At 42.0% G+C, this 26,659-nt stretch overlaps 1 protein-coding gene across 5 annotated transcripts in view; it reads right to left on the minus strand.

Annotated features, from left to right (window-relative positions):
* CRTAC1 (cartilage acidic protein 1) overlaps window positions 1-26,659 on the minus strand; it is a 206,258-nt gene that overhangs the window by 65,983 nt on the left and 113,616 nt on the right. For all 5 annotated transcript variants that reach the window (XM_072626815.1, XM_072626784.1, XM_072626813.1 and 2 more), the window contains exons 4-5: window positions 7,887-8,023; window positions 1,443-1,599 (exon numbers count right to left, since the gene is read on the minus strand). In XM_072626815.1, coding sequence (XP_072482916.1) covers window positions 1,443-1,599; window positions 7,887-8,023 — 294 coding nt within the window. The remainder of the gene's footprint in view (window positions 1-1,442; window positions 1,600-7,886; window positions 8,024-26,659) is intronic.

Here is a 26,659-nt window from a genome sequence, read left to right on the forward strand (position 1 = left end):
TTCCAGAATACAAGTCCCATGCTCTATCCCTTACACCATCCTGAAATGTGTAACTGAGAGTGTTTCTAATGAGAATTCTGCTTTTAAAGTCTAGACTGATCCTGGTCTGCTGAAGGTAGAGTAATAAATGGTTTGGAATTTTGTCCTATTAGGTTTGGGTACCCATTTCTATTCAGGCTACATTCCGGACTTTTTCTACCGTGCTCCAGAAATCTTTTTATTCTTGAAACTCACTCCAAGTCTGGAATTTAAGTACTATCCATCCCTGCAGCCTTGCCTTCTGCCTGGATGGCTCTTCCCAGAGCCTCCATTTAAGGAGGGCCCCTAGACCATCCATATCTCATTCCTCTCCAGGCTAGACCCTGGACCTTATCCTCCCCTTTCTCCAACAGTTACCCACTCCCCCACTTCAGTTTCCTTTTGTGTATTCTTCTCTCATTAGAATGTAAGGTGCTTGGAGGCAAGCATTGTCTTCCTTTTTGCTTTAATTTGTATTCTCAGCACTTAGGACTGCGACCGGCACATAGTGAGCCATTAATAAATGGTTGATGACTGACTGCTCGATTATAACTTGGGCAGAGACCTGTCATCAGTCACCCAATGGCAAGCAGTAGGAGTTCAGTCAGCAACCATGTTTAATAAGAAAAAGGCCTCTCTTCTTACAAAAAAAAAATCTCACTTATCAGCGACCATGTTTACTAGATCCACTGTCTACCAAAACATTTACCCTGGGGGAGGGAAAGTAGAGATTTGAAATGAAAACACAATTCTTTGAACCCAGATATCTGAGACAGGGCTCAGCTGAAGCTCAGGGATTCAGCACTCAATTCCTAGGCTCTTATATGTAAATAAGTAACTTCATCTGCTATTTGGCCATAACAGATGTTTTAAATCATAGCTTTTGTGATATGTTGATTTTCTGCTATAGAACTGCTATAGAACTGATCACCATTTGAGATTCAGCTGGGGCTCCGGCTGGAGCCGAGTTAAGAGTTGCACCTCAACTTCCCCCGATGGTCACACTAGACAAACTGACCTTACAGCCAATGCTTGTTTGAGGCTCCCCTACTTAGAATCCCTGCTCTTTGTGAGAAATAGGTTGGAAAAACCTTCTTATGTTGAGAAAAGGGTTAAACTAAGACGTTCATCTATGGCCCTCATCTGTGGCCCTCATCCTTCACCTTTTCATTTACATGGGCTGGAAAATCCCAATCCATACGCTTCTTCTTTCTGAAGCCACAGGTCAGACTTTGTAGGACTTGGTTTTGTAGGAACCTAGTTCCATTGATATCATCCTAATCAATTATTATCATCATTTATATCATCATTTCAGAAACATAATTTCAGCTCAGGTTTTCCTGACTCCAAGTACAACACCCTCACCTACAACATTCCCTCTTCCTCCCATTCCTTCCCTCCTTGCCCCGCCTCAGTGCCCCTACCTGTGTATTTGCTGACCCCGGCTTCAGAAGCCACATCACTGAGAGCCAGAATGCCCCTGGAGAGATCGCTGGCCTCTGGATCCATTTCAATGAGGGCGTCTGGGCCCACGTTGCCATTGGCATAGTTGGCTATGTAAATGGAGTAGCGGCCAGAGCCCTGCAATGGAAGAGAAGGGGGGTGAGCAGGGCTTACGGTTTCCTTCCTCAGTCTATTTGTGTCTTTTTCTAAAGAATCAGCTCTCCCTTATTCCATCGTTGGCTATGGACCTTTTACTAAGCTCTACCCTTTTTTCTCCCAGGCTCCCCTGGGAGATCATATCCACTCTCCATATTTAACTTCTCTCTCAAAACTACTGCTACTGCTAAGCTCACTCCATCCACCTAGCACTTCGCAGAGCCACTGGAGATGCTCAGGAAATATTTGTGGATTGGCTGATCTATCAAAAGGAAAATAATAATTCAGGACAACTAATGTACTTTATGTACCTCTATATCTCTTCTACATCTTTTATTACAGCCTTATAGGACGGTGTGGGTGTATGAGGTATATGCACACCCACCAAGCCCTGCACAACCAAGTACCTACATCTTTTATACCCTAATCTTTCAGACCAGTTTCTCCTGGGAAGCCAATCATGAGCCACTTTAAGGTGACTAATAGTTGAAGCAGGGGAGGAGCGAAAAGGTCCATTTTCTTCTCCAGCAGCCCACATATAAGCTCTGGGAAAGCAGAGGTTGTGTCTTTAATATGTCATGCTCAGTGTCATCCCTGCTTACAGGATTCACTGAAGATTTCTGCTTTTCCATACTCTTATGCCAATGAACACTGCTGCTACTCCTGATCCCTGCACATGGATCAAATGTCTTCATTTGGGGAGAATTTTGATGGGAGTGACCCTATTTTCATGTAGCCAAGTGCTCAATGAATATTTGACAATGAACAACTGAATACACTGGGTCAAAGGAGATAAAAGTGTTGTTGTAGCTGACGTCCCCCACCTTTCTGTGGGCATCAATCTCATAACAAATGTTTAATTAAGTCCCTGAAGAATGAATTGTATTGAGTTCCTCATGCCCAGAACAACCTGCCCCTTTTCAAAACATCTCTTGGTGATGTACAGTATTTGATTACTATTTATCTTTGGTTCATTTCTTAGGGGAATTTGCAATCCAATAGAACTGAAGAATAACAAAGACAAATATGGATAGAAAGTTAATTAGTACATGTCAACATAAAGGTAGAAGAAGGGGGGGGGGGGTCTATGGAAATGAAGCCGTATCTAGAGAAAGAACAGTAGTCCTTCTATGGGACTTGTGCTCATGCAGAAGCTGGGGTGAGATCCTTTTAACAACATCTGTGGGAACTAAGATGAACCACAGTCTGAGATTTCCTACAGAAAATCCTGGAGAAGGGTCAATTGGGCTAAAAAGAGTGACATCTTTTAGGAGAATCCCATGGTTGGATCTGGTCAATGCAAGTCCAGAACTTGGGGCTGCTGCATCAGAGACTATACAGTAATCTCAAGTATGAAATCCAGCCCTTTATTGAGAGAAAAGTCCTGAGTGGTCTAATTCTTTTCAAAAGAAGATGCTTATCCACATGTTTGCTGGTGCATGACCGAAGAAGCAAGGGACTCAAATTTCTTACTCTGTTATGACCTTGGATTTCCTAGCCCTCTTTGAGACTTAGCTCAAGTAAGTCTCCTACATGAGACCTTTCCTGACACCCTAGTTGTGAGTGTTCTCCCTAAATTACTTTGTATTTCTTTGAATATATTTTGTGTTTATTCATTTGTGCATATCCCCCCTCCCAATTAGAATGTAAGTTGCTTGCAAACAGGGACTATATATAGTCAGGGAACAGGGAAATAGCTTTCATTTTGTTTTTGCATCATCAAGGTCTGGCATAGTGTCTGGCACATAATGGGAGCTTAAAAATACTTGTTGAATTGTACGCAGGAACAGTAACATTGTGTGATGATTAACTAGGAATGACTTAGCTCTTTTCAGTGGTACAATGATCCAAGACAATTACAAAGGATTCATGATGGGAAATGCTATCCGCATCCAGAGAAAGAACTGAAGGAGTCTGAAGGCACATTGAAACATACTGTTTTTGCTTCCTTTATTTTCTTTGTGGTTTTCTCCTTTTGGTCTATTTCTTCTTTCACAACATGACTCATATGGAAATAAGTTTTACATGATTGCACATATATAACCTATATAAGATTGCTTAGGAAAAGGGGAGGGGAGAGAGGGAGAAAAATTTGGAATTTGAAATTTTATAAAAATGAATGTTAAAAATTGTCTTTACATATGCTATTAAAATACTTATTGAATTGAACCATCTCTAGCTCTGACACAAACTAGCAGTGCGACATATCAAATAACCTCTCTGGGTCACCATTTTCCAAATCATTTTCCAAAATTACTACCACTAATACTAGTACTATTACACGTATTCTACTAGTGGTACTAGGACTATTAATAGTAACTGACATACAGTACTTTAAAGTTTGAAAAGTCCTTTTTATATATGTATATAAATATATATGTAATCTCATTGGAACTTCACAAACTTATGAAGGTGGAACTATAGATATTATTGTCATTTTATTGATGAGGAAACTGAGATTCAAAGGGGTTAAATGACTTGCCTGTGGTCACACAGCTAATAGCTTTTGGAGGAAGAATATTTATTTTTTAACAAACTGGTGTTGGGTCCCTCTCTCACCAGATATTCACCACTTCAAGACCAATACTCCATCCACTGCACCATGCAGCTTTAAAAGGGATGGTATTAACCCCTCCATACCTCATAGGATCATTGTGAAGATAAAATAGGACAGTGAATGTGGATGTACTTTGAAAAGGGGGAAAAGCCATACAAGTATAAGGCACTATTAGTATTAAGGATCAAGGATGACTTTTGGCAGGAGACGAAAGGTGGATGAAATATGAAGTGGTAGAGTTAGGGATAAGATTGTTTCACATATGAGGAATGATAGGTTGGGGCTCAAAAATGGGTTAGAAAAGATGAGTCTTTGGTTATACAACAGGCACAAGTAGGGAACTGACTAGTTAAGGGAGGAAGGAGCCACGTGGTAAAGTCTGTCTGTGATCAAGAGACTGTATGATGGATTTGGAACTGAAAGGCCTGAGTTAAAGTTTTAACTCCATCACTGATTATCTATGTGTTTTGTCTGGCAAATCATTTAACTTCTCTGAGACTCACAGGATCCCAGGATTAGAGTATGAAAGGACCCCAGAGTCTGTCTAATCCGATTCCTTCATTTTACAAATAAGTAAACTGAACTCAAGAAGATTTAAGTAACATGTCTAGGATCAAGGGGGGTGGAATTGGTGAGGGTGGTGTAATAAGTGACAGAGCTGGGGTTTGTATCAAGTCCTTTGGATTTCAAATCCAGAATTCTTCTTAATGCATCCATTTCTTCACTTATAAAATGAGGGAGAAATTGGAACGCATGATTGCTACGGTCCCTTTTAGCGCTTAATCCTAGGATCTGATTCAGATGAAAATGCAAGGATGGATGGTAAAAGGATTTGAGGAGATACAGGACATGTCAAGTCAATGAAAGCATTTATTAAATGTCTTTCATGTGCCATGAACCAAAGGGCTGAAGATACACAGAAAGGCAAAAGACAGACCCTATTCTGAAGGAGTTCACAGTCTAATGTGGGAGATCACATGCAAACAACCATGTGCAAACAAGAGACAGACAGGATAATTGGGAGATAATCAACAGAGGGAAGGCACTAACATTAAGGAGATCAGAATAAGCTTCTCATTTTTTGTTTTCTGTCCTTTCAGTCATGTCTGACTCTTCCTGACTTCATGTGGGATTTTCTTGGCAAAGACAGTGGAATGGTTTGCCATTTCCTTCTCCAGTTCATTTTACAGGTGAGGAAACTGAGGTTAACAGGTGTATGTGACTTGCCCAGGGTCACATAGCTAGTAGGTTTCTAAGGCCAGGTTTTCCTGACTCCAGGTCTGCCAGTCTTTCCATGGTGCCACCTAGCTGCCCCCCAACTTCTTATAGAAGAAGGGATTTTAGCAGAAACTTAAAGGAGGCCAGGAAAACCAGGAGGTGATGAGGAGGGAGAGCATTCCATGTATGGGGTCAGCCAATAAAAATAATCAGTGTCTTGTATGAGGAATGGCAAAGAGGCTGGTGTTACTGGATCACCAAGTGTGTGTGTGTGTGTGTGTGTGTGTGTGTGTGTGTGTGTGTGTGTGTGTGTGTGAAGAGTAAGAGATAGGAAGACTGTAGAGGTAGGAGGTGACCAGGTTAGGAAGAGTTTTTAATACAAAACTGAGAATTTTATATTTGATTTTGGAATGAACAAAGTTAGGATTAACTTTGTGAAGATGTGTTGAGAGGCAGTCTGGTGTTATCAAAGGACCATGGTTCAAATTCCAGCTCTGCTACTTATTACCTGTATGATCCCCAGGAACAGGGGGCAGAGATAAGGAGGTATCCAATAGGATTTCTACTAAGGGGTGACATCAGTGATGGGAAGACATCTGGGAAGTACATGATGAGCATGGTACTCATTCAGATGTGAGGAGTGTCTGCATCTAATGGACTGTTCAGTTATACCCATGTGAGACGGCCTGGTACAGAGGATAGAGACCTGGATACAGTACCAGGAAGATCACGTTTCCCATCTAGCCTACGATATTTGCTGTTTGAGTGACCATGGACAAGTATTTTAACCCTTTCTGCGCTTCTTTTCCCATCTACAAAATGGGGATCATTACCCCTGCAGCAATACTGTTAAGGGCTGTTATGGAGCTCAAATGAGACAATGGATGGAAATCACTTGGAAAATCTTACAGTGTCCAATAAATGTCCAGTCTTCCCTGGCCTCCTTCAAGTCCCTGCTAAAATCCCGCCTTCTATAAGAAGCTTGGGGGCAGCTAGGTGGCATTGTGGATAGAATGGCAGGTCCAGGGTCAGGAAAATATGAGTTCAAATTTGGCCCTAGACACTTACAGGATTTATATTTATACTTGCTATCCAGCAAGTGTGGCTCTCTTTTCTGAAGGTTTTATGTGTATTGGCTTCCATTCCTACCTTCTCCTTTCATACCCAAATATTTTACCCTCCTTTCTTCACTCCTCAGGTTTTGGGGGATTCTTTGCTGGACAGAGAAAGCAACTACTCCCTTAAGGGCAGAGATGGGGCAGGAGGATAGGCTGGGGGAGAGGGAAAGAGAAAGCTTTTTTTATTCTGCAAATTTGACAGTCTTAAGGTGTGTGTGCAGGGGTCTGTGATCTGTGATTTGAAGGGAAGAGAGAGAGTGAATACTTCTGGGCAAGGACTGGCTATGCTAATCTTAATGTACTCTTGGTGAACTTTTTTTATTTTTTTATTCTTAGCATTCCAACTGTGTCTTTGTCTTGTGCTTAAATTCATTTGTGTGCAGATAACCTTGTTAGGCCAGAAAACGTGTCTTTTTTTCCTGATTAACCTTTACCTACCACCAGAAAGCTCTCCCTAAAGTTCACCATCCTAGCCCAACTGAAAAAGCTGAAGCAGGAAGAGAGAGGCGAGGCCCCAAGCAGGAGTCAGAGCTGCATCCTTGGCTCTCTCACATACTCTCTTCCTCCTCTCTCCCAGCTCCCTACAATTCTCCTCACGACTTGGAGCTGTGCTCCAGGGATGACTCCCCCCTCGCCCATCACCTTGTGCCAGGCAGGAGTCCAGGTGGCAAGGATTCAGGTCAGGTCTAAATGTGGCTTCACAGCCCAGCTTGGCTCCTCTTCCCAGCACCAGCTTGTTAAGAAATAAATATTTATACCTGGCACCTGCCTCTTCCTAGGGCCTGGAGGCCCCTACTGTGAAGTTTCACGCTGAATCCCCAATCCCCTCTGTGTAATTTTGATTGTTAAATAAGCTGCCCCCTCCTGACAACCTTTCCCCCAGAGTGTGGGGTCCCTAGGGATGGCTCCCCTTGAATGTGTGAGCTGACCAGGCAGCAGCTGGGTGCCTGATTTAGTGATAACTGTTTATAAAGTAGAGGAGGGGGAGGCAGAGGAGTAGATGACAGGAGGCATAAATCACTTCCACACTAAGAATCTCCCAGCAGCAGCAGCAGCAGCAGCAGCTTGGGGGGGGGGGGGGCAGTGTTCCAGCATGGTAATAACAGGAACCTGAGTGGGGAGACCCTCACTATTGTCTCTTATTCCCAGAGTGTCTGGGTTCTGGGATCTCTATTGCCAGTCCTTTCTAGTTTACATCCAGCATTCACTGGACTCATCTGAGGGCACATAGAATAGGAAGGAAAGAAGAAAATCTCCAGGGATACTTGCTTGGGGTGGGGGGCCATTTTCTTCTCAGCCTCTCATTCTCATTGTAATCTTCTCATCTTATTCCCTTAAGCTTTCACACCGTGTACATCAGTGTTTTTCCAACTCACCGTCCTGTCCACACAGGCCACAGAACGGCCGGCAAAACGGCTGGCCACCCCACGGCGGACGTTGACCTCATCACTCAGGATGTCCTCCCAGCGGCCATTCCGGAACTTGAACAGCTTGTCTGTGTAAGTGGCAACCCCTGGAAAGAGGAGGGGAAAAGAGATGCAAAGCTGATGGTAAATCAAGAGGCACTGCCCAGCACCCTGGACAGCGCTTGCCCATATGATGTCTTCCCCTCTCCCCTAATATAAAGGAGGCACTGGGGATATGAGAATATAGAATCTCTTGCCATGAAGATACTAGAGAACAGTCCAAACTCATATCTGTCAGAAGTAATTCTGCCAGAACTGAAAACTAACAGGATGCCTAACAATTGGGGAATGGTTTAACAAATTATAGTACATGAATCTAATGGAATACTATTGTGCTGTAAGAAATGACGTAGGGCACAGTTTCAGAGAAACAGGGGTAGACTTGTATGAACTCATGCAGAGTGAAATGAGCAGAACCAGGACAACAACTTATGTAATAATAGCATTGTAAAACAAACTCTGAGGAACTTGAGAAGTCAGATCAATGCACTGATCAGGCAAGATTCTCCAGAACTGATGAGGATGCATGCTACCTACCTCCTGTCACAGAGGGGATGGGCATAGGGTACACAATGACACATACATTTTTTTGGAAATGGACAATGTGGGAATTTGTTTTGCTTGACTTGAATATTTTGACAAGGGTTTTGTTTTTCTTTTTCCAAACGGAGGAGGTGGAAGGGAAAAAAAATAGATTTTTTAAAATTGAAAAACAATTAAGTAAAAGAAAGTGATTCTGCTTGGCTATTCTATGATAATGACTCAAAACAGAGATTTACCACAGAATCAGGAGAAGAAAGGATAGTCAATGAATCCAGGACATGAGGCGCTTTAACAGTGAGCAGAGATTGATCACCTCTATCACCAAGAGAACAGGAAGGCTGAGGATTCCTTTCAGTGGTATACTCTCTTTGAATAAAAAAAACAGGACTCTGGGAAGGGTCCTGGCAGGAAAGAGACAGGAAGCATAATGTCTTGGAAAAACAATTTAAAATCAGCAGGCCAATTTTCAAGATTCAGCTCTGCTTTTTAATGTCTGTAAGAGTTTGGGCAAATCATGAAACCACCCTGGATCTCAATTTCCACATCCATAAAGTGGAGTTGAACCAAATGACCTTTATTGTCTATTATAATTCCCCAAATCCTATAATCTAGGGTGAAGATTTCCCTAAGGACAACCTCATGGCCTCTTTCTCTTAGAACTGGAAATTCCTTAATGGAAAGTGGTAAGAATTCAGTTCAATTTATAGCATTTATTAAGCACTTACTATTTGTGAGAAACAGGGCTAGGGCTACAAAGACATGAATGGTTCAGCAACCTGAGAAGTGCCTATTGACTTTTCCCCAGCTCAGTTTTTCTCCTTTGTCCTTCTCTCTCACTTTTCTTCTTTTATTAAAACATCATTGAATTAAAAACAACTGATATTTGCATTTTTGGACTGGCATGGGAAACTCTGGGAAGAAAAGTCAACGAAGGGAATGGATGAATAAAAAAAATCATTTATTAAGTGCTTATTTTGTCCTAAGCACCGAGAATAGAAATAGAAAAAGCCAGACAGTCCCTGCTCTCAAAGGGATTACACTCTAGTTGAGGGAGATAACATGAAAAAGAAAGTTTAGCTCCAGGGCAGGAGGAAAGACCCAGATGTCTTCAGGGTGTGGTGGTGGGTCTGTTGGCAAGGCCAACGGATCCTTAGGTTATAAGGTAGAGCAAAATGTGCAGCAGTCAGGTTCTCAAAAGAACCAGGTTCTAGTCTTGTTTCTATGACTCTGGGAAAGTAATTTTCTTCTCCCTGGGCTGTAGTTTCCTCAACTGTAAAATGAATAAATTAACCCTAATATTCACTCTAGTTCTAACTGTCTCTGACTCAATTTTTAAAGTGACTGACCCTGTGATCCCTAACACTAAAGTTTGTAATGATTTGGCAAGAGTCAACAGTGGGGTGGCTTCAACCTGGTGCTCAGGATGCTCAGCCCTGAAACATATCAGATGGGAGACTCTTCCCAAAGAGGAAGGAGCTGGAGTTGTCGAGAAAGTAGTAGCTGCTTGCTCTCCAAAGAACAATGATGAGACCCTAGAGGTGCTGTCAGGTGCGAGATTATCCAGTAAGGGTCAAGGGGAAATAAGATTGAGTAATTATGGTTACTGAGAGGTACTGAGGCCAATATTTGTCAAGATGATGACAACAGAGAGGTCAGCTGTCTTCCTGGAGTCTGTACTCAGGTTGTGACAGAAAACCTCCCAAGACTTATCAGACTGGATGACTACTACCTATGCATGGTGATTCACATGGGCATACATGTAAATGCCAAAGGAAATGAACTGATAAAGGCTGCAAAATTTTTGACAAGAAATTGAAGGTCTTAGGTATATGGGTTGTGTTCACATGATTGTTAATAATTTGAAGAAAAAGGTTTAAAAAGAGGAAGGAAGATTTGGAGATGTGAATAGCTCATTTAAGAAGAGGGCTTCTGTTTTGAATTTTTGGACTACAACTTAAAATAGAGGAATGACAAGTTGCTGGTCAGAAATGGAATCCATTTAACAAGCTTTGGTAACCACATATTTGACTAGTCTATTAAAAAGGGCTGTAGACTAAAGAAAGGCAGGAGGATAGTAAAAACTGACTTCCAATTATCCATTAAGGTGAATACACAGAATGTAACAAAGGGAATTGGTGATTATAACACAAGGATGCAAATTTGAACATCCATCCATCCATCCATCCATCCATCCATCCATCCATCCATCCATCCATCCATCTAACCATCTAACGATCTGTCTGTCTGTCTGTCTGTCTATCTGTCTATCTATCTATGACTTAGTGGGATGAGACCAATGAGTAGAATATGCCTCTGGAGGGGTAATATTATTAATAAAGTCAACAGGATAGGTAAAAGGGATGGGTGGGGAAGATGTAGTGGTGCAAAGTTACATTGTATATTGAAAAGAAATACTTATACTCATGTGAAGACTTTTTATGATGTCATTTGGGTTGATCTTGGCAAAGATAAGTGGAGTAGTTTGCCATTTCCTTTTCTAGCTCATTTTACAGATAAGAAAACTGAGGCAAACAGGGTTAAGTGACTTGCCTAGGGTCACACAGTTAGTAAGGGAGGCTAGATTTGAACTCAGGAAGATGAGTCTTCCTGACTTCAGGTCTGGCACTCCATCCATTCTATCCACTTTACCATCTAAATACCCATCAGGCTTCTTAAGCAAGGGCAAACCAGTCCATTTCAGAAAAAAAACAGAATAGGTTAAAGCTTCCATACCAATAAGTATTGAGATTCGACCCTTGAGTGAGCCCAATCTCGATCTTTCTTCCAATTTGGGTGAGAGAGGGAGTCACTCAGTCAATTAACACTTATTAAATGTCTACTGTGTGCCAGGGCCCTGTGCTAAGTTCTAGGGATACAAAAAAAAGTGAAAACAAACAAACAGTTCTTGCTCTCAGGGATTTCATAGTCAAGTGAGGGAGAAAGGGAGATCTGGTTTTAAAAAAAGACAAAGAGAAACAATCCTGATGAGGATGAAAAGAGGACCCATTTAGTGAGACCAGTATGGATAAATAGCGAACTCATTCACCAGCTTAATCTGAAAAAGATGTATACAGAGCATGGATACAACATAGTTAATGGAAGATGAAGACAAAAGCATCAGTGTCAGGAGGACTTCAAGCTTTGAACAAACTGCTAAGGACTAAAAAAGGAGAGAAGGACCCCTGTCCAGCAAGGAGGGGTGATAACTGATGATGGACAGAAGGTGGAACTCAATAGCCTTTAGTTTGTTTCTGATTTCTCTGCCAAGGTGAGTGATATCTGGACTGGAAATGATAGAACAAAGTGGATCCTAGGAAGTTAATATTCTGAATAAGTTGAGACATAGCAAGGGAACACTAGCTGCCTTAAATGAGTCCATATCACCAGGGCCAGATGAACTACAACCTCCAATCCTGTAAAAACTGGCTAATGTGATTATTGAACCAGTGTCAGTGACCTTTGAAAGATCATGAAGAATGGGAAGGTACTGCAGGACTGGAGAAGAGCAAATGCTGTCCTGATTTTCAAAAGGGGGAAGAGAATAAAGTCTGCAAGCTTTAAGCCAGAGAGCTTGACTAGGCATTCCTGGCAAAATTCTACACTGTATCAGTGGCCAGTGACTATCTAGAAAAGGCAGCATTCACCAAAGCTAGTATGGCTTCATCAAGAATAAAGTATGCTAATTCCACTTCTAGGACTGTATCCCAAAGAGATCATAAAAATGGGAAAAGGAACCACACATACAAAAATACTTATAGCAGCTCTCTTTGTGGTGGCCAAGAACTGGAAATCGAGGGAGTGCCCATCAATTGGGGAATGGCTGGACAAATTGTGGTACAGGAATGTAATGGAATATTATTGTGTTATTGTGTTTGTCCGTTCTCAGAGGACCAATGACATTAAGAGGATGACATCACTTGCAGTTGACTTTGATTTGAGTGAGGGAGGGCTATAAGCAATGATGAACAGGCAGACTTCAGAAAATCCTGGAACGACTTATATGGACTGATGCTGAGTGATGGGAGCAGAACCAGGAGAACATTGTTCGCAGAAACAGCCACAGTGTGTGAAGACTGATTCTGATACACTTAACTCTTCTCAGAAATGCAAAGACCTAAAACAATTCCAAAGGAAAGCATGATGGAAAGTATTGTTGTAATGTTAATGATATTTATGGTAATGAAACATCTTCCCAGCCCATTAATGGGCCTCAGATTAGGGGAGGCTTGTTTGTAGGAAGGACCACACCTTTTGTTAATGAGGCAAGGGTCACAAGGGTTGTGTCCTCTGGTTCTGAAAAGTGTATACATATTCTAAGAAGAGGTTTTGCTTTTGAAGGCTTGGAGGAAAGCTCATGTGCCAGATGAGACTCTGAGTAGCCATTAAGGAGCTCCCCTTACCCCCTACCCCGCTTTAAAAACACAGATGTTGATGCTTCTCTTTCTGGTAACTATGTATATGTCTAATGGCCAGACAGTTGGATCTGTCTGTTGATCTGTGATGTATGTATTGCTTAGGGTCAGACAGAAGCCCTGTCTGTTGGTCTTTATTTCTCTGCTTGTATTTTCTCTGTTGGTGAATGTAATTAAAGAAGATTATTGACCTCTCAAAAGTTGCTTTCCCTTTAGAAAAGTAGATCTAAGCACCTGTGCATCAGGCTCTCCTGTGTATGCCAGGGTGCTTGCTGTTACAGCCACCCGCATCCAGAGAAAGAACTGTGAAGTCAGAATATAGAGTGAAACAGACTATTTTCTTTTTCTTTTTTGATTTCTCATGGTTTTTCCCATTTGTTGTAATTCTTCTATGCAACTAATGTGAAAATGTGTTTAATAGGAATGTGCGTGTACAGTCCATATCAGATTGCATGCCATCTTGGGGAAGAAGGGGAAAGAAAATTTAAGACTTATGAAAGTGATTGTCAAAAACAAATAAATTAATTTACAAAAATAAAGAAATTATAAACTTATGGAAGTGAATGTTGAAAACTAAAAATTAATAAATTTTTAAAAAGAACAAAGTGTGCTAGACTAACCTCTTTTTATTTTTTAAAAGGGTTACCAGGCTAGTATATCAGGGAATGCTATAGCTAGAGTCTATCTACATTTTAGCACAAACTTTGACAAAATATCTCAGGAGGTTTTTGTGAACAAGCTATACTATATGCTAGAATCCTTCAGTAGATTTAAAGTAGGTTGGATGACCAGACTCAATGAGTAGCCATTAATAGTTCAATGTCAACTTGAAAAGAGGGATCAAGCGGAGTGCCTCTGAGATCTGTGATTGGCCCAGTCATGTTTTAGGTATTACTTAAAAGTATTACTTATCAAACCTGAAACTGATCTCCAAATTGGAAGGAATAGCTATCGCTACTTGGAGTATTATGCTCCATTCTAAGTATCTCATTTTAGGAAGGACATTGATAAAATGGAGGGCATCCGAGAGAGGTCAGTCAGAATGGTGAAGATGCCAGATACCAGATCATGCCAGATGAAGAAATGAATGATGAAAGGAATTATCCATGTTTAACTTGGAGAAGAGAGGATTTGGAGGAAACATGATAGCTATATTTAAGTACTTGGAAGGTTGTCTGTGGAAGAGGGATTAGTAGATTTGCTCTGTTTGGCTCCAAAAGGCAGAACTACTATAGGAGTAATGAGTAGAAATTGCAAAAAGGGATGTAAAGAATAAAGTGAAAAGAGTATGTCCAAACAATTAGAGAAATATAAAAATGGAATAGCCTCAGGAGGTAGTGGGCTCCCTTATGTGACTGGAGGACTTTAGACAACAGTTGGATGACCAGTTATTGTGTATGTCGTCATAAGAAATCTCGTTCAGGTATAGGTTGAATTAGTTGGTTTCCGAGGTTTCTTTGGGCTATGACCATTATCCCTAGTTTAATCTCCAGGCCTCCAGAGCCACTTAAACTGTAAGGAGTCAGGGTTTTGCTCTAACATCTTCCTAGGCTATACTGAGTTCATAGATTATCTTCATGGTACCTGACATGTATACATGTAAGCATGACATGGGCCACAGTAATACTCAGCAACCACAGCAAGGATCTGGGTAAGGCAGTGCCTCAAAACTGAAAATAATGACTACTCATGCTTATCAAGAACTTTTCTCACAACCACTATATCAATTTAAAAAATATTTATTATGTGCTTACTGTGTGCCAGGAATTGGGATTATAAAGACAAAAATGAAGTCTCCCTTGCTCCAAAGAATAACTAACACTCAGGTAAGTCATCACTATTTATGGACGTAGAAAGACTGAGGCTTAAATTTGCAAAGATCTTATTGCTAATAAGTGACAGAACCCAGATCTGAGCCAAATCTGTTTGTGGTTTGTTTTCTGACTCTAACCTTAGCGCTTTCTTCCCCTTTACCCCTCCACAGAGACATTCTTGGTTCAATCCAATCCTGTTGTCTAAATGATTCCTGGAGAATGTTACCTATCTCAAGGAAGATATTCCCAGAGAGAGCAGATCTCAAGAGAATCAGGGACCCATATTGCTTTCCTACCTTGACCTCACTGGAGAGAACAGAGAAAGAGACTTTGCTGGGGACTTCTAGTTTTCTTTGTTTTTTTTTTCCTTTTTATTGAAATAACTTATTTTTACATAACTTTTATTACCAAACATTTCCCTATCCCTTCCCCTATTCGGCAAGATATAAGAAATATTTTAAAAGGAAAAAACAATCTGTTCAACCAAACTGGCCTGACTGAATATTCAATACTCCACACCAACAGTCCCACTACCTCTGCAAAGAGGGAAGGAAGGTGCGTTTTCTCAACTGTTTTCCAGGACCAAACTTAATCACTGTATTACACAGCATTCAGTTCTGTTTTATTTTGTTTTGTTTTCATTTATATTTGTGTTTCCATGGTTGTAGTCGCGGAATATATTCTTTTCTTGGATCTGCAGCTCATCTGTCTTCTATAATTCTCCAAATTCTTTATATTAAGTGTTTCTTATGGTGTAGCAATATCCCAGTAAACGATCATAGATGATAGGATGATTGGTACAGAATTGGAAGGGATCTCAGAGGTTGCCTACTCTACTCCCCTCACTTTACAGATGAAGAAACAGGCACAGAGAGGTTAAATGACTTGCATAGGATCACACAGCTAGTTAAATGTCTGAGATTGTTTTCAAACTGGGGGCTTTCTTGACGCTGTCCAGCACTCTGTCTAATATACCACCAAGCTTACATTCACACACCACAAATGTTTAGCCATTCTCCAATTGATGGGTATTTACTTTGTTTCCAATTCTTTGGTAACACAAAGAGTGATACTACAAATAATCTGGTGTACATGGTATCTTTATTTCTTTGGCCTCCTTGGAATGTATGTCTTGAAGTGAGATCTTTGCATCAAAGGATGTGGACATTTAGGTCACCTTCTGAGCATAATTTCAAATTGCTTTCCAGCATAGCTGAGCTAATTCACAGCTGGATAGGGACTTCTTGGTGCTTGTTTTCAGAATTTGCCTCAGAAGTTATAATTATCTGGGGTTCTATGTCCTTGGCTAAACCCTGGAGAACCCATTCTCTTTACACATCCCAAAGCAAGCATGGAAGAGTAGGCAGTACTGGACTTGGAGTTAGACTTGGTTAATTACTCGGATGTTTTGTTACTCATATTCTCTTTAAATTTATTGGTGTATTTTTCACTGATTTACGAATGTATACTCTTCTAGGTTTTAAATTAAAATTTCTTCTTGAAATCTTTGATGATTTTATTACTTTCTCTTTATATTCACCTGTCCCTCATTTATGACTTCTCTTTTGATGATAGATTTATCTTTGGGGTTGGACCCCAGTGCTGTCTCAGACTCTTTGCTTTCCATCAGCCACATTCCTTGCGCCTAGTAATTTCTGGCAGACAGAACTGACTTCAGCTCGGTTTCCTATCCCTTTCTTCAGGCCTAATACAGCTTCACAAGCTGGTTCTCTACTTCTGTTCCCTTTATTCTTTACTTCTTTGATTGAACTGAGTCAGCATCTTTCTGAAAGATTAGCAAAGAGGGGAGGTTAGGGTTTGGGGGACAGCCGTTACTGCTTTGGGATTAGAGAATCCCTAAGCCAACCCAGGCAGAAGGGAAGTATGGTTGCTGTTCAGCTGTTTCAGGTGTACTTGACTCTTCATGACCTCATTTGGGGTTTTAGGGTGATTTGCCATTTCCTTCTCCAACTCATTTGACTGATGAGGAAACTGAGGCAAACAGGGTTAGGTGACTTGCTCAGGGTCACACAGCTACTAAGTGTCAAAGGCTGGATTTGAACTCAGGAAAGATGAGTCTTCTTGACTCCAGGCCCTGTGCTCTATCAACTTTGCCTCTGAGCTGCCTTGGGAAGCATGGCACTCCTCTCTTATTCCTCTCCACCCCCAAAGTGGCTGGGCAGAGTCAATGTCCACTGCTTATTGCAACAGGATGATGGAGGGCAAACATGGGGTGCATCTGAATGAGTTTCAAAGCAGAAGCTCATGGGTCAGTTTGTAATTACTGGGTGGAGGCTGGTGGGGGAGGAGTATTGAATGAGCTCTTTAACATTCCCCATTGTTAATTCACAAAGCTGTTACTTTGTTGGACTCCTTTCTTTCTTGTCCTATGGATACAGTTGTAACTGCTCTCCCTTTGGTGCAAAATTCCTCTTTGACAATTTTTTTTGAGTTAGTGAGGACTGGAAAAAGTCTTTCATCTTGTGGGATGCATGACGTAGACTCTTAGATTTGGGTTTTAATCCCAACTGTGAAACTTATTAACTGTATGACCTTTAAACTCTGTGCCTCAGTTTCTTCATCTGTAAAATGGAGATAATAATACTGGTAGGCTGCCAAGTGGTATAGTGGATAGAGCACCAGGCCAGAGTTAGGAAAACTCATCTTTCTGCGTTCAAATTGGCTTCAGACACTAACTGTATGACCCTAGGCAATTCACTTAACCCTGTTGGCCTCAGTTTCCTCATCTGTGAAATGAGCTGCAAAAGGAAATTGCAAACCCCTTTAGTATCATTTCCAAGAAAACCCCAAAATGGGGTCACAGAGAGTCTGACAGGACTGAAAAACAACTCAACCAAGTACCTGTTTCATAGAGTTGCTTCTAGGTTCAAATGAAATAATATGTGAAACATTTTGTCAGCCTTCAAGTGCTGAATGTGTCTATACAGAGCAAGTAATACAGGCTCTCAAAAGCCTCAGTGAAGTTTTCGAGTTCTGATAGCTTAAAACTGCACTAAAACTTTTGAGATGTTCTCTATTATTAATCTCATAGTTTAGAGGAGGGTACTTTCTAAGGAGGCACTGCCCATCCCACATTCCTGACCCTTTTATGCTTTTTATATCTCCTTCTTTCAGACACTGTAACCCCTGTATTTGGCTCTCAAATCAGAGGATCCTTAGGCCAAGAGAAGCCCCCAAAGTAATTTCCCTAGGGAGTCTCAATCATTCATGGAAATTAGTATCTAAGAAGAGAGAAGGTTGTATAATGGCTCTGGTCTGTGCAGAGCATTTAAGGAGACTCCAGATACTAGAACTATAACTAGGGCAGGGTGACTAGAGCTTTGCCTCAGGGCGCCAAATTTAGAGGGCACTGACTGCATTTAGTTTTTTCAAGAGCACAGAAACAAAAGAATTTAGCATCTAGTTAGCAAGAATAATTAGTTAAAATAGAAAGCTACAGATGGCTGGCTGCAGTAAACTTATCACTTCTCCACCATGCTGCACCACCCTCCTCCTCTCCCTTCTCAATCCCAAATGCAGGCACATTTCCTCTCATGTTCCCTGGGTGCAATTTGTGGTATCATGACTGGCTTTGCCTCTGCCAGATACAGAGGATGCTGCTTTCTGGAACCTTAGGGCCTAAAGAGAAGAATTTTCACACCCTGCCCCCTAAGAACTATGCTGCCCCAGGGCTCATTCTCTTCCCTTGAAGTCCTTCATCCTTCAGTACTAATGTCCAGGCAGGCCCAGAGGCCAAAGGGAAGAGGGGTGGGCATTGTTTTTCTATGGCCCCTTCCTCCTCCTTCAGCCCCTTTGGCTTTAGAGCTGACCAGGGACACTCAGAAGAATAAACTAATTAAGGTAAAATGTGCAAGAGTGGTGCAGAGCCTTGTAGATCATAAATGGGAACGGCAAAATCAATGGCAGCCCTTCCGCAGGCGGCAGCGGAGGGGCCTGGGCGACAGGAGGAATGGGACTCTGTGATTTAGGAAGAGCAAATGCTCTGGCAGCTGCAACCTGGGTAATTAGGTGTGTCAGGAAGACGGATAAACAGTGAGCTGTGTGGGTCGATGGGACAGGTAATAAACGCCCGTGCGCTTACCCCAGGTCCGTGTCAGCACGTCATGCCTCCTGCCAGCTCCCTGGAGCTACACACGGCCTGGGGTACCTCGCTAGAGGCCAGAGGACAGGCTGCTCTGGAAGAGGGAAGGCTGGTGGGAGCCCAAGAACCTTCCCAACTCTCCTGGAGGAGCCTAGGAGAGGACTAGTGAATGAGGAGAGGTCAGAGGGTTGAGATGGGGACTCAGACCCCTAGGCCTGGACTACACAGCCTTAGAGGATCCCAAGCCACGGCCAGAACCTGCTGCTAATAGGGCAGTTAAGGGAAATCATTTTTGGGCATGAGTCCTCATGCAAGCTGAAGCCTTGGCATGTAATCAATCAACAAAAATTTATCGCTGAGACAGCATGATTTAGAGGTAAGCGCTGGACCTGGCATCACAGGAGTATAGGATTTAGAGCTGGGAGTGGCCTTAGAGGTCAAGTAATACAATGCCCTTATTTTACAGATGTGGAAACTGAGGCTCAGGGAAGTCCAGTGACTTATACCTACAAACAATTATGTGAAACTCAAACCTTCAAGTCCGTACAAATGTTAACAAGAACACTTCTTAGTGCCCTCAGTCACCTGGGCAGCATCCGAACCCAGGTTCTCTGATTCCAAATCCAATGCTCTCTCCATTAGACATACACTAAATCTTTGCTCTAACATTTACTAGCTGTGTAGGTACTATGGGCAAGGGAGCCTCTGTGCTTATTAACCTGTAAAAGAGGAGTGACATTTACACCACCTCCCTCACAGGGCATTTAGGAAGAAAGGACATTGGGAACCCTAAAACATTACCTAAGTGTATCATTATTCCTATTATTGTGAAAACATCTAGTGTGTTCCAGGCACTGTGCTAGGCACAATGGGAGATAAAAAGAAGTAGGAGACCATGTTACCCATCCCCAGGAAGTTTGCAGTTTTGCTGGGAAACCCTTCCTGACATCTTCAGTATCTTATCCTCTAAATCATCCTCTATCTATTTTGTGTACATGTGTATATATGTGTGCGTATGTATAAATATGTATACATATGTACATATGTACATGTGTGTATATATACATGCACGTATACATCTATGTGCACGCGCATATATGCTAACACATTTACGAATATGTATGGGTATATGTATTCTGTCTACATAGCTAGATTGTCAGTATTTGAGGACTGGGATTGTTATCATTTTTGTCTTTGTATGTCCAACACCCACTACAACGTTTAGCACATACTAGCTGCTTAATCAAGATTGGTTGATTGGCTGATTGATAAAAGTGCAAAACTAAGCAATACCAAGCAGGAATTCATGATATATCACGAAGAGGGGGGATTAATTACAAAATGAGTGGTGATAATAAAAACTTGTTTTTACACAGCATTTTGAGGGCTTTCCTCCAAACAACTCTGTGAGGTAGGTGGGGAGTATATTATTGCCTTATAACTATTCTACAGTTATGGAAACTGAGGCAAACAAAGGATAAGAGTCTGAGGCCAAATTTAGACTCAGGTCTTTCCAAATTCCAGGACAAAGAGGAGTACTGAAGCAAAGGCAGGAGATGGTGAATAGTCAAAATTTTGCTGGGAGGGAGAAGAAGGAAGAAAAGTCATACTGTGAGGTAGAGGGAAGGAAATCTGGAGAAGGGACTTGCTGTTAGATTGTGGAAGGCCTTGAATGCCAGGTTAATAAGTCTAGACTACAGGTAATGGGGAGTCAGTGAAGATTTTTAAGCAAGAAACTCATATAATCTGATAGTAAAATGTAGTATTAAGAGCATGGGACTTGGCATTTGAAGATCTGTATTCAAGCACACTCTGCATGACCTTGGTCAAAATCATGTCACCTTTGCCACCTGTAAATGAAGGTACTAGAAAAAAGAGGGGAGGGATGGGAGATGCAGTGCTCGACTTGGAGTTAGGGAGACCTAAGTTTGGATCTTGCCTCAGTTACTTGCTTAGCAGTGTGACTCTGGGCAAGTCATTTTATTACTGAGTCTTAGTTTCCCGGTCTTTGAAATTAAGAGATTGGAAAAGATGGCTTCCAAAATCCTTTTCTAGCTCAAAATTTATGATCCTATGAATACACTCCCCCTTGGATCACTTCTAGGGCATTGAGGTGGCGCAGTGGACAGAAGTTGGGCCTGGAACTGAGTTCAAATCTGGCCTCAGACACTTACTAGCTGTATGCCTCTGGACAAGTCACTTAATGCTGTTTGCCTCTGTTTCCTTATCTGTCAAATGAGCTGGAGTAGGAAATGGCAAACTAATCCAGCATCTTTGCCAAGAAAACTCAACATGGTGGTCACAAAGAGTTGGATACAACTGAAATGACTGAAAAACAGGAAGAGGAACCTCTGCTAGCTGTATCAATCTGTGATTTCAGAGCAGCGTTTTAGGAAGATTAACTTGACAATAATGTGCAGAATGGTCCAAAGTCGGGAGAAAAGGGAGGCTTAGAGACCAGTCCAGGTGGAATCAGGATTGTCATAGTAGGAATGGTCATAATAGAAATAGAAAGGAAGGGTTCAATACAAGAGACACATCTAAGGAAGAATTCACAGGATTTGGAGATAGCAAGATGTGGAGGGCACAGGAGAAGTAAAAATTAATGAAGCCTCCATGTTTCCCAGCTTGGATGACTAGGAGAAAGGTGTGTGAAATAGGGGCATCAGGAGGGTGAGTCCATTTGGGGAGACATACAGGATAGGAGATCATAGATTTATAGCTGGGAGGACTTTGGAAGCCATATGGCCCAACCCTTTGATTTTATAGATGAGGAAACTGGAGTCCAAGTGCCTTGATATGACTTGGGGAGTATGAGAAGCAGGATTTGAACTCAGGTCTTTTGATTTCAAAGATACTGAACCACACTGCCTCCTAGATGTTAAATTCTATTTTAGACTTGGAAAATTTGGAAGAATGGCAAGACTACCCAGTAGAAGAATCTAGGAGGCTGACAATTCTGGAGCTCAAAAAAAAGATCCGTGAAGGATATATAGATTTGGAAGGTATTTGTATAAAGGTGATAATTAAAGCTATGACAGCTAATGAGATTTCCAAGAGAAAGGACATACAGAAACAAGCAGAGAGCAAAGGATTGAATAAGAGGGAGTGCTTGGGCATAAATGGTGGAAAGAAGAGAGGCCAGCATAGTAGATAGAGAAGTGGCAATGAAAGAGAGAGAGACAGAGAGAAAGAGAGACAGAGACTGGGACAGAGAGAGAGACAGAGAGACAGAAAGAGAAAGAGACAGAGAGAGACACACACACACACACACACACAGAAATAGAAATACAGAGACAGAGACACAGAGAGAGACAAAGGGAGAGAGGTAGAGTGAGAGGTAGAGGGAGGGAAGAGGAGAGGGAGAAGGAAAGAGAGAGGGAGAGAAAAAAGGAGGGGGAGAGAGAGAGAGAGAGAGGAGAACCAAGATATTCTCTAACCCAAGGGAGAAGAGAGTTCTAAGAAGGAGGAGGGTGGCCATTAACCAATCAATACACATTGGGCTTTTCAACCTTATCCCCTAAGGAGTAGGATGAACTCCAGCCCTCTCTCTGCCTAGTCTCTCTCTTCCAGGGAGAGCTATAGGAGCTCTCTGGGGGCAGTTCAAAGGGTGTGAATGTGGGGTTTGGGATAGATATGGAATTAAAGGGCTTTTTCAGTGGAGCAGCTAGCCCATTTAGGACTGAGACAGCACTTCATTCATCTTTGTACTCCCCACAGTTAGTATTACCACTAAACTGACAATTATATAGTGTTTTAAGGTCTGCAAAGCACTTCCCATATACTAGCTCATTTGAAACTTACAGTAATCCTGTGAGTTAGTTGCTAAGAATATTTTTATTCCCACTTTATAGAGGAGGAAACTGAGACTGAGGTAGGGTAAATTATTTGCCCTCGATCACATGACCTTAAGTGTCCAAGATGGGATTTGAACTCATGCTTTCCTGACTCCAAGTCTGGTACTATCCTACAGAATGTTGCCTCCCACAGTGCCCTGTTCATAGCAAGTGCCCAGTAAATATTTGTTCAACTATATTGAGTTTAATTATCTTTCCCCCAGGGGCTGATCTAACCCAGGATATGATCCAATCCATACTTTATTTAGCATTACTGAAGGGAGAAGGATAAGCTGGCAGGTAGATGAAGTTCACTATATATATATATTAGCAATATATATTGCTAAAGAGGAGGGTCAGTGATATGGCATCAGGCAAAAGTAATATCCGTGCTGTAGGAGGTGATTGAGAAATTCAGTCAAATATATTCTGGGTGACTTGGCTGATGAAAATCCACAGAATTAGTCACAAGTCACAGGGGAAGAGGAAATCAACTGGTGAAAATCATCCAGGTGAGGGGATGTTTTAGGGATTTAATAAAATTTCTCTCCATACTTCCACAATCAAAATATACTTCTTTTTGTCTGGTCTTCAGTATACTCTAATGATCTTACACTATATTGGACTCAGTTTGGTGGTCTGGGATTGGATCACAACCATGGCTTCTTGATGACAGCACATCCATGAACCAACCATCTGAATCTCCATACTGTTCTGCTCTTGTTACTGTTCTGCCCATCCCCCTCCTCACCACTTGCTACTCATCTAACCATTTGTGATTGTAGTCTGTTAGCTGAGAGGCACGTGAAAAAGACTTGCCTATAAATACGAAACTGTTAAATGTGGTTGGGACCTGGGATAGCAGAAGACCTGGGGTCTAGGTAAAGAGGCAAAAGAACATGATTTTTGAGGGGGAAGGTCCACAAAAATATAGTGTGAGGGTCATGAAATAAATATATTTTAGGGGTGGGAGCCATGTCACTGAAACGTGGGAATTAGCACACCTAGAAATCTAGTTCAGAGTTCAAGATGGTGATGCATTAGGTCTGAGAACTGAGTAGGCATGGAAATGGAGGGGTTCCCTGTATTACTTCGCACATGACTACTTACTGCTTTGGACTATTTGAGGGGTTAAATCCTTGACTTAAGCCAAATGTTTACTTGTGTCATTGGAGAAATGCTCAAATCCCTCCAACCCCTACCTACAAAGTGCTCAATTAAGACCTGAGTTCAAATTCCAACCCCGTTACTACTTCTGGGTGATACTGGGTAAATCATTCAACCTTTCTCTGGACCTGCTACCTGATCTGTATGAGATTAGTTTGATCAATGAGATAATCCCTAAAGCCTCTTTCAACCCCAGAGCTATGACCTACCATGGCACCTGGAATCCCACACTCCTGGAGGTAATTCTTTGGATTAAGAAAAACCTCTTGGGTTGTATTTTCAATTGCTAAAAGTATTTAAAGCTTGCCATTCTTTTTTACCAAGTAAGGTACAAAGAAAATAAGAGGAAGGGGGCATGGAAATGTGGGATATGGGAGATATAAGCAAGGGTGGAGACTCCACTGGTGAGTTTAGGCACTCTGGATAGGCTGTAAACCCTGCAGTACCCAACCAATTGGGCACAGGGGAGGGAAATTCGAATCAGGAACAGGGAATAAAAAAGCTGTGCATTTGTCTTAATGGTATGCCTTGTAAACGTAGATCACCTGTTCTTGCAAGAACATTGAATAAAAGTCTTTCCTGATTTAATAAGAAGGAAAAAAAGAAAAGCCAAAGAAAGATACCGGGTTGCTTGGAAGAAAGGGAGTGGTTTTCAAGAAGTATTCTAACCCAGGCTTATCCTTTTGGATAATACTCAGAACACTTTGTTGGAAAAGATCAGGGAGTAAAAAGCAAGGAGAGGGACCATCTGGGGAAGGCATGCCCAATGGTGTTCCCCAGTAGGGGATCAGTCTGAAGTATCTAATATTTGCAGGCACTGAGTAGTACCCAGCAGTAGAAGACAGTAAAGAACATCATCTAATTCATTCCTTTCTCTAGGGGATCAGTCTGAAGTATCTAATATTTGTGGGCACTGGGTAGTACCCAGCTGTAGGAGATGGTAGAGTATATCACCTAATTCATTCCATTCCCTAGAATCATTCTCTCATCCCCGGCTACCAGTTGCTAAGCCTCTCATCCACCAGCTGGCATTTCTTCTCATTTCTAAATAGATAACATGACACAGTGAGTAAAGAACTAGCCTGGGAGTCAGGATTTAGGTCTTTCTTCCAATACATACTGACTATGTGACCCTGGGCAAGTCACCTGAACATCTTAGTGCCCTCAGACCATCATCTAAGACCATAAGTTGCCATACAGCTGCCAGTCCACATCAGTAGAAGGAATTTCCGCCCTGGGAGTTCCCACAGATTGTCTCCTGACGACTCTGTGATATGTTACTAAGCTTCTTCTTGGGATCACCTAGACTCCTACAATGTTAGAGCTGCGGGTGGGGAGAATTTGCAACCATAGAGTTATAGTTGTAAGAGACACCAGCTCTGATATAATTAGCTAGTCAGTCAGGATTAAAATTCAGGCTCCTGATTCTCCAGGGTTGGCATTGCATGATATATATAGAGGCAGCTTGGAAGCCAACTTAGTTAAGTGACCCTGGAAAAGTCATTTACAATCTCAGTGGTCTGGTCCACTCTTTAAGCCCATGACCTGCTCAGTAGACGGAGTTTTCTTGCCCGGGAGTTCCCTCTTCTACTAAAAGCACAGATGTAGTCCTTATCCTTCTCTCTTAACTCCCAGTTCAGTTTGCTGCCTCTCATCAACTTGGAACAGTATTAATTCTACCTTTTCTTGGGAATGAGTGGTTGAAGTGCTTAAAGGGACCCCTCCCCAAAGTACACTACTTTTAGGGATGGAAACTCCCAAGTGCTTTAAGAAACAATAACAAACAATACCAGTTCATCTGTCATCATGGAGATGGGCATTCCATAGTCTTATTCCATAATCTCTGTGCTTGGTGCACAAAGGAGGTTAAGGAACTTGCCCAGGAATCATAGATTGAGATCTAGAAAGGGTCCTAGGGCCCATCTAACCCAAACGCCTCATTTTATAGAGAAGAAAATGGAGATCCAAAAAGGTTAAGATTGTGCTATGATCAGAGGGATGAGAATGCAGGCCTTTCTGAGTACAAGTCCAGCTCTATCTCCACTATGTAGTTATTGGTCACTCTCAGTCTTCTGAATCAACCAACCCATCCCCATTGGCATCAGTAACATCCCTAAAGCAACCAAAATCCTGGAGTCTGTAGAAGGTAAAAAGAAGGGGAGATGACCTTTCTAGGGTCTTGTTGTATCCCATCTGAACATCTCCCACATAAGCAGAAGGATCCCTAAAGTCAAATGCACCAAGTGGTGTGGGTCCTAGGCTGGAACTCCCAGAGACATCTTGGGCTCCCCATGGCGGCCAGGGGTTGGAACAGTTAAGCACAGAGCTAGCTGGACAGAGGGGAATTTGCTGACACAGCACAAGTGCCTCTGCTCCCCATCTCTGCCTCCTGTCAATGAATCAATTGAATCACTCAACTGAAAAATTAACTCAAAATCACAGACATCCCTCAAACCCACAGAAGGTCACTGAGAAGTGTGGAGCTAGAACTGAGGCTGCTGGGCATTGGCGAGGGCGGAAGGCCAGGAAAAACTTATGTCTCTAGAATGGTCACCCCAAGCCAGGTCTTTAGCCCCTCAGGAGGCAAACGTTAGGGCACTCATCTCCAGAAGGACAATGATTTCTTCTCAGCACATCCATTTTGTCTGCTTATCTTTGAGGTGTTCCTTTCTTCTGACATAAGAAGTAGCCTATTGTTGTGGAAGGAATACTGTTCTTGGTATATGCAGACCTGAGTTCAAGGTCTGGCTCTGACACTTTGTGACCTTGGGCAAATCACTTAACTTCTCAAGCTCAGTGTCCTCATCTG

This window comes from Notamacropus eugenii, chromosome 1 (genome assembly GCF_028372415.1).
Source record: "Notamacropus eugenii isolate mMacEug1 chromosome 1, mMacEug1.pri_v2, whole genome shotgun sequence".
NCBI lineage: Eukaryota > Metazoa > Chordata > Mammalia > Diprotodontia > Macropodidae > Notamacropus > Notamacropus eugenii.